At 39.7% G+C, this 18592-nt stretch overlaps 1 protein-coding gene across 1 annotated transcript; it reads right to left on the bottom strand.

The window, feature by feature from the left end:
* Window positions 1–903: 903 nt before the first annotated feature.
* LOC127350787 (desmoglein-2) lies at window positions 904–18274 on the bottom strand. Its single transcript, XM_051377762.1, has 14 exons — window positions 18116–18274; window positions 12301–12429; window positions 11743–11898; window positions 11408–11552; window positions 10435–10595; window positions 10099–10233; window positions 9449–9634; window positions 7122–7495; window positions 6872–7014; window positions 5422–5646; window positions 4959–5201; window positions 3991–4121; window positions 3534–3833; window positions 904–2928 (listed from the first exon to the last, which is right to left on the bottom strand). The coding sequence occupies exons 1-14, from the start codon at window positions 18161–18163 to the stop codon at window positions 1846–1848; spliced, it is 3459 nt and encodes a 1152-aa protein (XP_051233722.1). The 5' UTR covers window positions 18164–18274; the 3' UTR covers window positions 904–1845.
* Between the last annotated feature and the right edge of the window lie 318 nt (window positions 18275–18592).

Here is an 18592-nt window from a genome sequence, read left to right on the forward strand (position 1 = left end):
CCTGAGCATCATTCTACTGTTATGTTGTTATGTGGTGTTTAATGTGATCCTCAGTGACGGTTCGAGTGTGTCACATCACGCAAACAGACAAACATCATCAAGGTCATTATAATTCATATTTTGATGGGTCACATGAAATGCAACTCTCATGTAGATTATTATCTTACTGTATATATTTAATCTTTATTTAAGCATGAATGTATATTTTTGAGTGCCCTTTGTCAGGAGCCCCCAGCACCACACCTACACAGCTGATCACATTTACTCCTGGGAGGTGTTCAGTACATCCTCAGACCTACCAATGATAAGCCCTGCAGCAGCAGCTGAGGGTTAGTCGCCATGCTAAACGGAACCTCAGCAGCAGTGCTAATGTGCTGCTAGTTCACTTCCCCCACCCACACCTGCTGCTTCTGGGATAAAATCTGAACAAGTTTTTACAGCCACACTACACCACCACAGTGCACAGTGTAACCTGTAGAATGAGGAACTATTCCCATTCAGGGTGCGGCCAAACTTGGTTTGACAGCCAGTGTACAATGTGTTGTCATTGTGTATGAGGTTCTCAGCAATTGCTTTGGTTAGAACAACAGTAAAAACAAGAGTAAAAGATTTCAAAAAAAGGTTGTCATAAACCAGAGTCATCCTTTAGTTCTATAACTTAAGTCTTAAATCTTTAGGAGAAGAGATCCTTTTTTTTTTTTTCTAAAAATTATTTAGGACTATTTCAGTCCAAACAAAGTCTGTTGACTGTAAGATATCATGAAATAGAAAGAACACTCTTAATCACTTAATTACTCACTTAATTACTTGACCCCACATTGTCAAATGTAAGGAAGATCTGTCAATATCTGAACAGTTCTTTTTTTAAAAGGGGATTATTGTACAGAGGACAACACAGGACAGTTTTACCAAAGTATTTTTATTGTCATTTGGATAGCTGACATGAACTCCAAGACAATGTATATTCCATCTGATAGCTGCAGCAAGAGCATAATCCTGACTATAATTCAATTCAATTCAATTCAGCTCAATTTTATTTGTATAGCGCCAATTCATAACAGAAGTTATCTCAGGACACTTTTCAAATAGAGCAGGTATAAGGTATATACATGGCGAGAGTAAGTTTCCCTGTCTTGTACCCCTATTTGGAAGTAGGATATAAGCCTATTAGTACAAAATACTTTTTATATTAACATTTTAATTGGTGCAAAACAACAAACAGGCAGCATATAACTAAGATACATGACACGAGATCATAGAGCAGGACACTACATAAAACATAACATGAGGATATCCTAATTGTATACTGAACATGAATGTGTGTAACATTCTGTCACTGCAGTGAGAGGTGGAGATAAACAAGGCAAAACTATACTACTTATTTGTAGCATTTGTACGTAAGACATTTAAAAAAAGGATAGCTATGCTGCATTTCTTTATGCCCAAGTCAAGTCCATAGCAGTATAAACGTAGGTCAATAGTCAATAGATAGGTAAGCTGGGATAGTTTTGGGCTGTCAGCTTACCGTTATTATTATTCCTTTTTGGTGTTTATATTCAATGTATTTATTTCCCCCTCCCTTTGTTGAAGTAATGGCCATTAACAGTAATGTTGCTTCTTCCCACGGAACTTTGGGAGGGCACTGGGGAGCCTGGGATTGACAAACCTTTCTTTGAGAATTGTATTGACAAATTTAAAAAGGGAGTATGGGGAACTTGTCCTCTCCTCATTATCTGTCTTGCATTTATTGAGTCCCACAAGCATCCCATCACCACCTGGAACAAGCCAGCGAAAAAGTTTTATTGGCATCACTCAAAAGGTTCTCAGTTGTCCTGACAGTGTAATTCAGTGAATTTCTTTTGTCTCCTGAACCACCACCTTGCGGTATGTGGGGGTTGTGCTCAGTGTGGTAGTAGATGAAGCAACCAAATTGCTCTGAGACCCTGAGGATGTGTTGCCCTTGAGGTCTCTTTGAGAAGCAGATACTACACTCTTTTGAGACAGACCTCCTGCCTCCTGGACCAGCTGCCCTCCGCTGCTTATTGGCCCTCTGACCACCAGGACTCTCTGAGATCCTGAAAGCCCTCCTGGCGGTAAAGTGCCCCCCTGCATGAAGCTAGTTTGGCTCCCCTTCAGTGCTTTCAGTGACCCTGTAGGGACCTTGCCCTCCACGACCATCATGGTCTGGGAACCAGAGAGGTTGCCAGCGTGGATCCGGTTGGCACTGGCCTCCTGGATACCGCTCCTCTCCACCAGCATCATACCGGGGCCCTGGACTTGTCCACTAGACATCATCTGTCCCTGAACAACCACACCTTGGGCAGGTCCGGTCTGGGTGCCATTAAGCAATACCATGCCCTGCATGTTGGTGGATGGTGCCTCAGCCAGAAGCACAGTGTTCTGAACTTGTGGCTGGACTACATATTGCATCGGCTGCATCACAGGGGTGGTGGTGTAGTAGACAGGCTGCTGCTGCTGTAGCAGGAACATCTGGCCTTCATTTGTCATCCCTTCCTTCACTGTGGTCATCCCTTCTCTCATTGTTGCTTTGCTTTCCTTCACCACCTGGGAACTCTCAGATGTCTCCCTGAACACAGTCTGCTCTGTTTTGGCAATGGTTGGCTGCCGCTGGGGTGGAGGGGGCAGCTGTTGGGCTTTCACCACACTTGATACTGAGCTCTGAGTGTTGATAGAGGCACTGGGTAGAGGAGTGAACATTGGTTTGACTTCAGCTGGGATCTTCTTGCCTCCGCATACTTCAGCCAGGGTCTTGAACTTTGGCCCGAGGTCCTCGAGGAACTGCAGGTTGTTGTCAGACTCCAGGAGGCTGCAGCAGCCCACTGAGCCAGCAGAGGAGCCCTGACCCTCATAGTCATAAACCAAGAGACCATCCTTAACTCCAAGGTTCTCATTTCCACTGTTCACCTTCTGTTAAAAGAGAAAAGGAAATCATCACTAAATGAATGTTAAACTGTTTATGAAACAGTTTAGATTTAATACTGCCTCTATAAGACCCACAGAAACATTGGCTCTTTTTATAGTTATTCTTAAAACCCCCTACCAAGTCAGACTCCCTTCCCCCTTGAAATCAATAAAACAAGGTGGCAGAAACACTACCCCAGAATTAACACAAAATAAAATGTCCTTTTTGCTACTTTAACTAACTCAAGTTAAAATAGAAAAAGACAAAAATACCATTGTCAGTCAATAGAAACAGCAGGGGCACGTGCATGTTCACATAACATCACAAACTAATGCCTGTCCTCCTAGTGTGAAACAATGGTTTCCAAGGACATGTTCTTCAAAGCTTCTTAAGAATAAAAAAATAAAATAGGTAGGACAAGAACCCAGCGCAATTTTGTTGTTGAACTGTTATCGCAAACAGTTATTTCCAGCTATACCTATTTTATCCAGTTTGATTTGTTTTTTTCGAACATTTGAGAACCCTCAAAATAATGATGTCCAGGATGACAAATCCTAAGCACTATGGGTTACAGAAAGCAAAGAGTAGAATTATTTAAATGAATTCTCACCTGAGAGTAGTACTGTCCCAGGAAGTGGTTTGGCAGGGCCATGCTGTCATAAAGCCCTACAGCTACTCCTGATTCTTTGCCCTCAGCGTAGAAGCCATTGCTGCGCACCTGGTTCATCATCCCCCATGTCCCTTCTCTGTAGCCACTTGAAATCCCATCTTGATAGATGGCCCCATTCATCCCATCAATGGAAGCCTGGAAACCTGCTATTGGCATTGCTGAAAAATTGTTGGCCTTGCCCATATCCATGTTGACCATATCTCCTCCCACAATTGTTGGCATGTTCATGAGTGGCACCTCCTTGTGATCCAAATGTTAGAACAGAGTCAAAAATCACTTCATGCAGCTTTCTAAGTAGACAACATCTCAACAGCAAGCAACCAGTGTATGCATGGTGGTATTCCTGTCCTCAACAGTGGTTGACATATGTTTATAAAGGGAAATATGTTGGTCTTACCGTGTTCTCTCCCTGGCCCTCGGTGCGGTAGTTAATGAGGTGTGATTTGGTGTCAAAAGGCATCTCAGTAAAGCCACCTGGCAGCCCCGCAGCCCCCCCACATTGGCAGGAGAGCAGCAACAGAGGAATAACTGTAAAAACAACAACAGCAACGGTTTTGTCTGACTTAAATCATCCCAAATTGTGATGTAGGGACAGCAAGGATGCTGTGGTCCTCCAGAAAAGGAGGTGCAGTTTCAGTTTACTACAATACAATGGGGTTATGTGGTTAAACATAAGTTGTTTCTGTCAGTCTTGAGTGTATTGTCAGATTTGACGATTGCCACCTGCTGGTCAGACCCACAATTACACCTAACGAGTTCTCAGAATTGATCTGAAAACCTGGGCTGTGATCTGATTAATTTCCCACTACAACTACTGGTTCCTTGTTGCTGTTGGAGAATTTAAAATGACATGTAATCCTATTTTTCTCACTCATTTTAATAATCAGCCTCTGACTGTGAGTGATGGAATCCTACAAAAACACACAGTTTTGTGCAACAGGTGTGGTCATTTCAATATAGAGCTTCCAAATACAAAGCATTTTGAGTGTTAATCAAACAAACAAAACGTTTTTTTTTTTTTTTTTTTTATTGATTTTGTCATTGTTATGCCCCAATAAACCAAAAAATCCTTCTATGTGAGAACCTACTTGACAATAAACTTAATTCTGATTCTAATGAATATTTAATAGGACGGCAACCATTCCACATTGCAAATTAATTTCCTGCATATCAGGCCTATCCATCTGATACACCTGTGTTTACTATCTACATGGCATTGCTGACTATTCATGTTTTGTGTCTATCATGTTCAGTCCTCGAAAGGCTTTACATTGATTATCCAGTGTATTTAGAATAATTATTGGGCCTAAACTGTTTTGAGCACATCAAAGGTGTCACTTCACCAGATTATCACATCATACTTACGTAGTAAAAGCAGCAGGCCCAGGAGTAGCAGTCCGATGCCTGCAGGTCCGAAATCTGCTCCTTTGCTGGACTGACCATTGGCGCCTCGTTGTCCACACAGCACTCCATCCTCACACGTACAAACCTTGACCTCCACTTTCTGTGGTTCTGGACAGGCCACTCCCTGCACGTCCGTCACCTTAAATTGCACCTCGTAGGAACCAGGCCACATGGACTCCTGGGCTCTCAGTATAATGGCAGTGTCTGCCGGCAATGAGATGAACATATGAGAAGTGTAGAAAATCAATATGCTATACTGCTTTAACAGTATTCTGGATTAAATACTCCAGCTTCAATCTGGCTTTTCCAAATTTAAAAAGAATTTTCCAGACATTCTCGTAGTTCACTATCTACAAACAGGATCAACAGGTCATACTCTGGTATTGTGTATCTTAACTTAAATAATTGTCAGTGTTCTCCTTACCATTGAGAGGCTCCACCTTCCATTTGCCCACCGTGCCCTCTGGGATGATGGTATAGCGAAAAGGAGGTCCGTTAGGGTAAACATCCTTATCTTCGGCATTCACAATAACAGAATCACCCGTGGTACACATAGTCTGGATGTTGTTACTGGTCAGGGTGGGGCAATGGTCATTAAAATCTTCCACCTGGATGGCTATGGTGCCGGTAACTGTTTTAGCGGGCATATCTGTATTGGAAAAACAGAAATAAGAACAGATCATAAAGCATTTCCTTAGTTCTGATTTCCACTCCACTCAAATTCAGATACTTTACTCCCTCTGCTGGTGAACAACAGGTGTACACAACTGTTTGCCCTGTTAGAGCTGGGACCTATTGGTGCTCTCAAATTTGAAGTGAAGCAAATTATTTCCTTTATGTATTCAATCTGTCTGTGTTAATGATCACAAACAGCCGGTGTACAGTAGTGTACAGATGTTAGCAACTTACAGGATATGTGTTGATGTTAGTGTTGTTTTTGGCGGCCTGTTTTAATTTTAGTTTTAGTCTAGTGTTTGTGTCAAACTGTCATTTTAGTTTTTATTAGTTTTAGTCACGTTTATACTTTTTAGTCTAGTCAAGTTTCAGTCGACTAAAAGTCTGAGCATTTTAGTCTTATTTTATCCTTGACTATTTCCGTCTAGTTTTAGTCGATGAAAATTGTATTTTAGTCTCTTTTTAGTAATGCAATTCTATTTAACCCAGTTAATATAGTACCTAGTATAGTAAAGACAAAACCAAAAATTTCTTTAAGTCACCCATTTCACAATTCAAACAAGGTTATCTTATTATTATATTATTGTTACCTTATAGACTCAAGAATACATTCAATTCCAGACACGGAAGACACTCTGATTTGAATTTACAACATATGTATTTTACATGTAACATGTAAGAAGTACACACACATACATTTAAATTAAATAAATAAAATAGCTTCAAATGACAATGCCAGAAAGAATTGACATTACATTCAAGCTTAACTTAAAGAGAAACAAGGTGCTTGAATGCTCGAGCTACAATGACATAATAAAAAAGTGCAAATAAAATGTTTGTCTGTGACTAACGTTTACGCACCGCAGCTGCGTTAACGCTTGAGGAAGTGACGCCGCCTGCGTCTGCGCACTCAGGAAACAGAAATATTTTTGGTCAACGAAAATAAAGAGATATTTTAGCAGTTTTTTATTTTGCAAACCACATTTAGTCCCGTTTTTATTCGTCAACAATATTGCATTATATATTTGATTATAGTTTTCGTCACATGACCACCATTTACGTTGCATCGCGTCTCGTTTCCGTCACGTGATAAAGGTTCGTTGACGACGATATTTAGTCATAATTTTCGTTGACTAAAGCAACACTAGTTGATGTTACAACATCGGAAGCTGGAGCAGACACATAGGGCAAGAGTGTACCTTCTGTAATGCACAGAACTTTGGCGAAATATGTCCCATTGACCAGGAATGGAGATTCTCTGTCCGGCATCTTGTTCAGTTTGATCTCAGCTGTTTCTGGATCGATGGTTAGCCAGTTGTCAGGGTCTGATCCTTTGGCATACCTACAGCAGAAATAAGGTTTGTCCATTGTTATCACTGAATGTAGAAAATGAAGCTGACACTGTAGTTGTAGCTGCAGAGACTTTAATGTGTTTGTGTAAGCACTGACCTGACATTCTCAGCTGGTTTCCCAGTGTCTCCATCTATTGCAGGGTAGCGGGCAATAACATCATTAATGTTGGTGGTGCCTCCCTCTGAGATGGGAATAGCTTTGACTTTGGGATCAAAACCTGGGCCCTCAGGCTGATTTTTCACATTGATTGTGATGGGATAAGTCTTAGGGGCGCTTGCACCACTAGCACCGCTGGCACCACTGGCACCACTAGCACCGCTGGCACCGCTGGCACCAGTTGCACCAGTTGCATCATTTGGTCCCAAATGTATACCAATGTTAGCATTTGACTCTGTTCCATCATATAGCGGAGCCTTGTTTCTCAAAGATATTCCCAGGTCAAGCCGTTTCACGTCCTCATAATTCACAGCCTGTGAAATGGCACACACAAACACAACAAACATAGATTATTATTATTATTGTTATTAATATTGCTGTTTGTGTATTTGACAATACCCTGTTTCTTTCCTCTAGGTCTGTAAAGGCTTATAGACGTTGGTTCTGTGCTGTTAAGCTATTTGGCTTTGGCTGCCCTGTGCTTGGCGTCCCCTCTGCGTGCTCAGATGTGGTCTGTTTTAAATGCATGCAATTGCTCAGTGAGGGAGTTAGATATTAGCACTGAACAAATAAGGAGCACTCTGGCTATTAGGTTTTGCTCTGGCCTTGTCCTCTTGTCTTGTGTGTAAGTGTTTATTAGCGCTCTGCTACCACCACCTCCGACTTCCAGTACAACTCCGGGCTCACATGCAGAAATACTCGGACGACACTGCGATAGTTCAATGTATCAAGGAAAGACGGGAGGGGGGGGGTACAGGAGCCTGGTTGAGGACTTTGTGAGGTGGTGCAGGTCCAACCATCTGCAGCTGAACACCTCCAAGACCAAGGCGATGGTGGTGGACTTCAGAAGAAAGAAACCACATCTCCAACCTGTGTCCATCGAGGGGGTCGATGTGGAGGTAGTCAGGACCTATAATATCTGGGGCTGCAACTGGACGACAAACTGGACTGGACAGCAAATATGGACGCTTTACATGGGAAAGGGCAGAGCCGTCTGTACTTCCTGAAAAGGCTAGGGTCCTTCAACATCTGTAAAAAACTGCTGCAGATGTTTTACCAGTCCGTGGTGGCCAGCGTCCTCTTTTATGCTGTGGTTTGCTGGGGAGGAAGCAGCAATAGGAGAGACGCCAGGCGACTGGACAGACTGGTAAGGAGAGCTGGCTCAGTGGTGGGCACAGAGCTGGACTCTCTGTTGACAGTGGCAGAGAGAAGGACCCTGGACAAACTGTCGTCCATACTGGACAACACCCACCATCCTCTGCACAACACCTTCACCAGGCAGAGGAGTGTGTTCAGTGGCAGACTGCTGTCCCAGTCCAGCTCCACCAACAGACTCAAAAACTCTTTTGTCCCCCATCAGACTGCACAACAGCTCTCAGTAAAGGCAGGGAGGACAATAGATAATAGACAATGGACAATAGACAATGGACAATTTCTACCTGTATTTGTACATCCATTTTCACTGTTTTACTTCCATTTGCACCGTTTACTGTAGCTACTGTTAATTTTATATATTATTTATATATATATATAATACTTTATATTTTATCTTCTATTTTATTTTTAATTCTATTCTTTAGGTTAGGGATTTTAATGTTAGTCTAATGTATGTTTAATGTATGTTTTGTATTTTGTATGCTACTGGATACTTGAATTTCCCTCAGGATAAATAAAGTATCTATCTATCTATCTATCTATCTATCTATCTATCTATCTATCTATCTATCTATCTATCTATCTATCTATCTATCTATCTATGATTTTGAGGTGTTATAGAAAACAGGAATGAAAATGATTCTGAAGGCTTTTTTCTTTTCTCTCATCATTGTGTTAGTGTGTGTGTGTTGTGTTAATCTCTTTGCCTGGCCCATCTTCAGTTCATATTTTTCATTTTTAGCAGCTACATTTGTCTGTTTATGTCATGCTCCAGGATTGGCTACCAACCCCCCAGTTGGTGGACAGGGTTTGCAGGTGATGTTGCACCCACAGGTTATTAATTTGTTATAATTCCCCTGACATGAGGGTGATGGTCAAATGGTTCCAGGTTCATTTTCATTATTAAACTCAACTTGAGTTAGCCTACTCCTTTTTTTTTTTTTTTACCAGTAATGTCTGCACCTAGTCTTTTCCCGATGGCAAAGTTACTTTTTTAATTATTTGTGTATGGAGCATGATCACTGCATTTACTACATTTGTCCACTAAAGAATGAGGAACCAACACATATATAATATTTAAAATTGCAGTAACAGTGATGTTTTAGCAGTACCTTGTCGAGCATTAGGATACCCTCGTTGGTTTTGGGGTCTGTTGTGATGCTGAAGTACCCTGCCTCGTTGCCTTTGACAATGTCAAACACGGTTTCCCAGTTGTCAGTGCCCTTCAGGTCCAGGTCCTCTGCTTTGATTCTCATCACCTCCACCCCTTGTGTGTTCTCCTCAATGCTGCCCTCATACTGCAAGTAAAACATATTGAGATTGAAGTAACAGGGCTCTTTTCAGCAGTATTTGTTTCAACATTTATGTATTAGCATTTCTTTGACTTTGACCATAAGGGTGGAAAAAGAGAGGGCCCATGTAGGGCAGCAATAATCATGTTCATCCTAAATATAAGAAATGATAACCAAATTTAGCCAAAATACTCACCTTTATTAAAACAGCAAAAATAAAAATAATATCTGTTGTATCTTTAGTAAAATATGAAATAATATTAATTATTAATTAATTAATCTTGAAAATCCTGAAAATTCGGATGCAACGTCAAAACATCAAAAGTGAACCACATGACCTCAGAAATAACCACTAGCTGTTGAAGTGAATTCCTTTGCTGTGGTTAAGGCTCCAAACCAGGCTGAAAATGCATGTCAACATTTCCATTTTTTGTTGTTTTTTCTGTTTCTACAAAGACAAAGAAAACTACCAATAATTTTTCCAGAGTGGGAGGATGGTCATTCACATCTCGGACATTGATGGTAACAGTACCGCTTCCGACTCTTCCCCCTGGTTTACCATATAAGTCTTGACCTCTCACTGTCAGAATGTACTTGTCATGTGTCTGAAAGTAGAAAACATCAGAAACAAAGAGTAAAGTTCATTACTGTGACGTTCGCTGCGTGGGACAGAGCAACTACCTTACAGCAATCACTTTTCAACACACACATCCACCATGATTTTATCCAATGTTTGGTAGGTAAAGTCACAGAGCCACACACATTTCATCTGACTATGCTAAAAACAATGTTGGTGTAGTCCATACCTCTCTGTCCAGGGTAGGCTTTTTGACGACGATGTTCCCATCCTTTGTAATTCTGAACATGTCATCACTTGGACTCTCATCTATGATGCTGTAGGCAATCTTAGAGTTCTCATTCCCTGGTTCATCAGCATCAGTTGCAGTTATTTTCATAACTGTAGTCCCTGTGAATAACAGCATTAAACGCAATAATTAATCCATTCCAACTGCCATCTGGTGTGAAGTGAGTCTAGCACAAGTGAGCAAGAGAGTTTAAAAAAATGGTTTGCCCTAGTGTGTGTTCACTGTGTTATTGGTACTAATGTGTACATTCATAGTATGCTTCAGTGTAACTCTGTGGCATATAGTTAAGTATGCTGATTACATGTCATCTGGATTATGGAATCAGATTAAAACAAAAATAATCAGCCCTTGAAAGGCTTACAACTATGCTTATAAACAATGGTTTTCAACATGTAAGAATGTATAAATAATGAAGACATTCAATGTTATTTGATTTGACCAACTGTAAATGCTGAATATGCAAGATGGATTTATTTGCATTGAAATGTTTTGAGATATTTAAAGAGAAAAAATTATATTTGTGGAGCTCAAGTGTTTGTAGTTGCATCCACTTTTAAGTAGCTTTAAGAATAGGCTGTTTCAGCTTCAGAGATACCTGTTGCCTGTACAGTGTCATGCTATTTATCTGCTGTTGGCTGGTTTGCACTGCACTGCATAGCTTTAGTGAAGCCGTTTGCATTCTTTCATGTGAGATCAGATCAATCATGATCACCGTTAATTTCTTTGGGAGTAATGTCTTCCCCTGCACACACAGGCTGACTTTATGACCTTACGCAGCTTCATAGAAGTAGGTAACAAAACATGTAATCTAGCATATGCAGACGTCTAACATGCCCTTTTTATTTATAATAAAGCCGTGCAGGATTGCTATGCCATCACATACCCAACTGTACCCAAAAGCAGAAACACTGACCTATGGGGCTGCGCTCATCCACATCCACAGGACTGATGATTCCAAACGTTGGAGAGTTGTCATTGTCATCTACAACCTTGATTCGTATGTCAATTCTTTTCTCTACTTCCTTGCCATTGACCGTGTTATGAGCAACACCTGACAGCTGAAACAGAAAACTGTATTAGTACATGCATTCACAGATATGAATAGGTTGTGGCATTAATGTGTAAGTAAATGGCTGCCAGATGCCTCAACAATCTTATCAAGGTAAAAGTGACATAAAAGTTAAAAAAGAAGTGCAATAATATTATTAGTATGATTATTATTATATATATATGTCATGTATCACTCACATTGTATATGGCGATCTCCTCCCTGTCAAGCTGTTTGGTCACTTTGATAAATCCAGTTTTCGGGTCAACTACAAAGACGTGGAAGGGATATTTGCTTGCACCAACACCTTCTAGTGAGTACACAATATCGTGAACTGCTTCAAAATCTGATCGAATCTGAAACACAAAGGACTGATCATTTCACTGCACCAGAAATAAACATTTGCACCAGTAAACAAGTGCACTGTAGTCTGCAGATACATCCTAGTCTGTTTGTTCCAGTGCCCCCCTCTGGGGACAGATAGTGGTTTCTTTTTATTTCTCACTGCAGATTTGATAATCTAAATGTTTTAACACATACTGCTGAAGCTTACTGAAACTAAAACGCATGGCTTGCAATAATTTCAGGGTCCCAAATGTCTCCTCACCCATGGTTACAGTCTGTAGTGAAGAGGAATTGAATCTCAGAGCTAGTGAAGCACAGATCCTACCAGACTGCTTTATCTGTCAGCTTATTCCAGCAGCTTTGCCTCAGAGTTAGTGTGTAGAATGAAAGTGAATTAGAGACCATTGACTCACCTTGGCAATGAATTCTTCCTGAGTGTAGTCTACATTTTCCATCAGTGGCTTTGGAGGGATAATCCATTCTCGCCTTTTTCTAACCAGATTGTCTCCAGACCTGGTCCTCACCATAGCCACAGCCTGGAGCTATAATACAGAATATGTAATTACTTCACAGTGAAAGCAGAAACTTTGTTAAGGATGATGTTGACGTGAAACATGACAGACATTTCCCAAGTTTCTTACGCACATTTTGAAGGAATGTTGGTTGATTAGAAATTGGAAAAAAAGCATATCACTTTTTCTTTTTTATACAACATAACAGTGAAATCAGTGGGGATCATTAATATAGTATTATTATTATTATTATTAGCACCTCACTATCATTTAAATGTTCATCCTTAATGTATAGCTAATCTTAATAAATTCTCATTTGTTTTGCTTTCTTTTTCATATGATTATGGTCAGCTAATTAGTCCTGCATTACTGTTTCTATTTGTGAATATTTCATTCGGCCAAATGTATGTTTTAATTTAGTTTTCGGGGTATACTTTGGTACATATGTATAAACAGAATGCTGAACATCTCAAACACAGAACAATTTCAATAATTGTTTCAATACTTCTAATTGGGCCCCCTCTGCGCAGCTGTTGTCACCACATCTCTAGGACCTAACTGTCCCATCAAGAGCTTTACATAACTCTAATTAAAGGCTTGCAACTGTCTTACTTCTTGTAGTTCAATGCTAGTGCTAGCACAATAGTTACTGCTGGTGATTTGTACATGCATGCAAGTCAGCATACAGTATGCAGTTCACTATTTGATGCAAGATTAAAAGCAACCATAAAATGCATACTCACTGTTTCCAACTGTCCAGCATCCAGTACAGACAGTAGGTTGCTGTTTTATTTTATTTCATAATGATCATTATGTGTGAAAATAATTGTTATTAATGTGTTTGAATTTCTGTCATTAATAAATATTTCATTTTCTTTTTTGTAATGGTAAAAAGAGCAAGAGAGAAATCCCCACAGACTCCCTGTAATGATGCTAACTGGCCTGTCATTGAACACAATGTTGAAGTGTTACAGTGATGGGGAGACAGTGATGGGGGGACAGGGAGGGGTACAGTGATGGGGGGACAGGGAGGGGTACAGTGATGGGGAGACAGGGAGGGTACAGTGATGGGGAGACAGGGAGGGTACAGTGATGGGGGGACAGGGAGGGGTACAGTGATGGGGAGACTGGGGTGCTGCTGACTCATCTGTTGTTAGTCTGCTAAAAGGGACAGGGACAATGATTTAATATGAATATGTTGCTAAATGTTTCCCTGAACTGATTAAATGGTGATTAAATGTAGGCTGACACTAGTCTGTAGCTGTATCTTATTTCACTATGGACATTAAGCCAACAGGTTAATACCACTCACAGACTATAGGCTCCTTTCTTGGTGAAACACTGGGTTACAGATTGACATCCTTTCCTTTGTCTTTCCTCTCTCTCTTTTCTCTCTTTCTTTTTTTGAAAACCAGATTTTGATTGACTAGTTAACATTGTGATCACTGTAGTTCTGCATCTACTGACTGCAACTAAACACCGTCACTGATAAGTGTGCAAAGGCAGGACCAAACTATTTCATGCAGATACAGGGGGGTGGTCGGTCAATATGGATGTTTACTTTTACTGCCAAAAACAAGTAAAAACAAAGAGATCATTCATTTTATTATTATCTTTAAAATATATATACTGAGTGATGATGGTTTAATAATTTTATATTAGTTTTTACCTATTTTATGGGGCCCCTGTCAGTCATGGGCCCTTGGAATTGTTGATTTTACAGTTACAGTGGTATTGTCTCATCACGTAATAAAATAGACACGTCAACATATTACACAGCATTCATCATTGCATATTACAATACAACTTCAAAAGAAAAAAAGAATGTATTAATTAGAAGAAATTGAATAGTTTTGTAATAGTTTATTTATAGTCTTTATAGTTTATGTACAATATGCATATATTATTTAGTATAGATTGCTTATATTTTACAAAAAAAAAGGGGAGATAGGTTTGGCCAAGCACTGTTTTCTAATTCAATTCAGTTCGTCTTTGAAGACAGGTATATAAATAAATGTAGATTTTCAGATTTTTACTTAAAGCTGTCTGGGTCTGAAAGAAAACCAAAAACCTGAGCCAAGAAACAAAGTTAATGTTAAGTCTCATTCCCAGTACAGATGCTGGAAATGAGACTCAACCATCAAGCGTCTTTATATCTTTCATGGCTCTGATTTGTTGTTTTTGTTCAGGCCCGATGAAAATGCCATTAGGAGCACTAGGAGGAGCCAGAGGAAGCTGATTTTTTCAAAGATTATCTGTCTCATGTTCTACTGTCAGGATATAGTGAAAGTTTCAGCAAATAAGTTATTTTTACGAAAGTGAACCACTGCAGTTTTAAGATGGTGTCTTCGGCGCCATTTTGGTTTCGGTTTGATGACACTTTTGCCACTCCTGTGCCAATTTGACATATGAAAACAGTCAGAAATACAGAATGCCTCATATGTGTAAGCTGAACTAAGTTCCTGATTTGAGTGTTTTTCACATTTGGCTGTTAGTTTTTACAGAGAACCCAGCACTTAAAGCAGGCTTGTAACTCCATAGTGAAAATACACAAGGTCATGCAGAGACATGTTGTCTTCATTTCAGTCAGGCTGAACTTTGTGTAGAGCACCGTGACCCTGAGATTGAACTGTACTGTGAGGGCCAGTGTGTAAAGGCATCCACCTGTCAGGTACCGTGCAGCTGACACACCCTACCCAGAAGATTTCACTAAGCGTCGTCCATTCAGTCAATGCATAGGCATGTTATTATTACAGAAGATGTGTTATGACATAAAAAGAAGGGAGTGGCCCCCCATCTCGAATGAGAAAGTCTAAATAAAAAACATGCGTGTAAAAGAACACAGTGTAGCTTAAAAGGATTCCAGCAGGAATGTACCGATCCGATACAGATGATATCAGTCAAATACTGACTCAGATAGCTGGGTCGGGTATCGGTCATAATGGGAACAATCTATTAAATTCAATTCTTGTGTCTACGTGCACGTATAACAATATGCGTCAGCATTGACTGTGATTCACTCAAACAGCAAAATACAGCCATTAGCCGAGGTGGCTAATGGTTAATGGTTGAATTTATGACCCAGCATAGACATACCTCCAAATATAGCACCATGTTCTAAACAGACACATCACAAACACTAACAAAAAGTAGCATTTGTATTTTCTAATATAAAACAGCAATGTTAACTGTCAAGCACCAGGCATAACTGCAAATGAGGGCCGTTGCTACATTATGTTATCATGCAAAGCTATGTATGGCCCTTCAAAACTGTCATGTCCCTATCTCACCTGGGAATTTCCTATTATTGTATGGTAATGGTAAATGGACCTGTACTTGTATAGTGCCTTTCTAGTCTTCCGACCACTCAAAGCGCCTTTACACTACGTGCCACATTCACCCTTTCACACACATTCACTCAGTGATGGCAAAGTCCATCGAACAGAAACTAACATTCATACACACTCACACACCGATGCACGGCATCGGGAGCAATCCGGGGTTCAGTATCTTGCTCAAGGATACTTCGACATGTGGCACCAGGAGCCGGGAGCCGGGATCGAACCCACAACCTTCCGATTGAGGAACAACCTGAGCCACAGCCGTATAGATGGCATAGGTGTTTAGGCTCCCCGGCATGCATTAACTAACACATGTTCGACAGAGACTTGGATAATAGGTCACTGTCATTATGGACTATATCAATTTCTGCATAAACACCACTATACCAGTGAAAACAATAAAGACATATCCAAACACCCAACTGGATCACTCCTCATATACAAAGAGATGAAAGAGGAAGAGAAGCAACTTCATCAGCTTTCAGACTAAAAGGCTGATTCCCTGTGACTGTGAATTTATTCATTATGTTTGTTTGCACTACCATGTGACTTAATTGCGATTTAATGTTTACATTTTGTTCTCATTTGATACAGTATATACTGGAATTTAAATTCCTGGCCAACGCTGATATTTAGAGACACCAATGGTTGATATATAATGCCGACAATATCAAAACAAAGAAAAGTCATGTATAATTATATTATTCCATACACATGGTTATCTTCACCAGTTCCATTTTATTTTAGGTCAATTTATTTGTAATTAATTAATCAATTAATTACTTTGTGTTATGTTGTAGATTTCAGAACGCCACTGTGGGGTAAAGTATATCAGAAGCGACGTCATTCAACTGCATTATCATACATCATTCTAAGGTAAAACACAGTTATACACTAATGAAAACATACCTCTGAATATTAGATTCCAATAGATCCTCCTCAATGTTACACACTGGAGTTTTAACAGGTATACACTTAAATTGTAATTCCTGTCCCTTTTGAAGAATTGCTGGTGCACAAGTAATTATTGAATAACAATTAAGTACATTGATATATATTGTATTTATTTTTCTGTATTTATCTGTTACATTTTGTTTTACAAAGTTTGAAAACTCAAGTCTGATGTTGCCCTATACAGCAGATATCTAAATTCAGAATGGGATCGGATCTGATTCAGGGTGATCCATACAGAGTCCGCAAATTGTCCTTGGAGCTTCTTTCTAATAAAAGTCTTTAAACATTTTCTGACGTTATGTATTTCATATGTTTCTGGCATGACGTTTGTTTGTTTTTTATTTCAAGGTATTAATACATACGTTTAGTTTTACTTTGCTTTTTAAAATGTGTAAGTCTTTCCATGACGTTATGTAAGCTTTGTTACAGCTTGATCTTTTCATAATTATAATAAGAAAAATCTATTTTATACAAAACAAATGCAAATAATAAAATTATGTGAGATTAGATTTTTAGTGACGAGTCCTTTAAGCAAACGACTGGAGCTGATTTCTTCCTTTTTCTCAAAATGAATGAATACAATAATAGGATGATCCTATAACATATTCATTAATAATACGATTTAGAAATGTCTAACTTTGGTAATAACACTAAGATCCACGCATGGTAAGACTTTTGTATCTTGCGCTAGGCATTTAAGGTTCTTATAATAATGTAAAATTAGAATTCTGGAAATCATAAGGTTATATGATATATGTACATATGCCAATTATGGGTCAGGAAATTGCTAAATTTCAGCAGTGATACTAAATTACCCAGTTGGGAGCCTAAAGAGCCGACTCTTATTGCGGAGTTGAGCCAAATGATCTGGCTCACTGAAAATCTGTCATACAGAATGTTCGCATCAAATGAATTCTCAGCTTTATATGCTTCTATGCTCATTAAGACTGATGATTTTGACACAGTACACTAACTCGTGTAAACAAGCTCTGCTGAGAAAATGACCAAGTTGTTGTATGAGAACTGGAATGCTCCATGTCTGACACCACAGCCCACCTCTGTGTTGCCATGACAGCCAGGTATTTGTTAGGGTCAACACGAACAAGATATTTTAGCCTATAATGTGAGGCAGTAAACACACCTAAACATTATATTCTATTTGAAGAATAGGACAAATATGCTTTAACTCTTTCTTTCTGACAAATGAACATATTCTTTGTATGGAAACAAAGAGTATCTTCTGCTACAGGTAGCTCTGCCCAGTCTGCTTAGACCAAGTTATGTAGTTTTACCACTTAGTATTTAAGTTAAGTTGTATCTTTTGAGTTCAGATGGAACATAGAAACTGAATCCACTATAAGGCAGAATTATGAATTAACAAGACTGTCCAAAAAAACAACACAGAAACTCCTTGTACTCACTGCAATCAGTACTAGCAACATAAACCCTGGCGGAGAAACCCAACTCATGGCTGGAGAAAAGTCCCGATACGTGTATCAGGTGAAGCAATAGAGTCCTGTAGAGTGTTGGAAAGTTTCTGACTGACTGTGAGCAAATGGAGCCGAGGAGGAAGTTTATGAAAGAGGAGGAGTGCTCCACCACACACACCCTCAGGACAGGTACACAGTGTGTGTGTGTAGGGTGGGGGGGGGGGGTTCCTGCGTCAGAGAGAGAGAGAGAGAAACTGTGGCAGAAATGCCTGTTGGGCTGTGTTTGTCTTACCAGAAATGAGACGATCAGCGCAGCTTTCATACATTATTTAAAAGATTAAAAGTAGAAGTTAAAACACATAGCTACTTCATGGTGTTGTCTCATGCCAGGCAGTGAGCCAGTATAGCCTACAAATATGATACCCAAGGCTGGTAACACCTAAAATAATCCAGGCCTTATTAATATGA

The sequence above is a fragment of the Dicentrarchus labrax genome, unplaced genomic scaffold (genome assembly GCF_905237075.1).
Source record: "Dicentrarchus labrax unplaced genomic scaffold, dlabrax2021, whole genome shotgun sequence".
Classification (NCBI taxonomy): Eukaryota; Metazoa; Chordata; class Actinopteri; family Moronidae; genus Dicentrarchus; species Dicentrarchus labrax.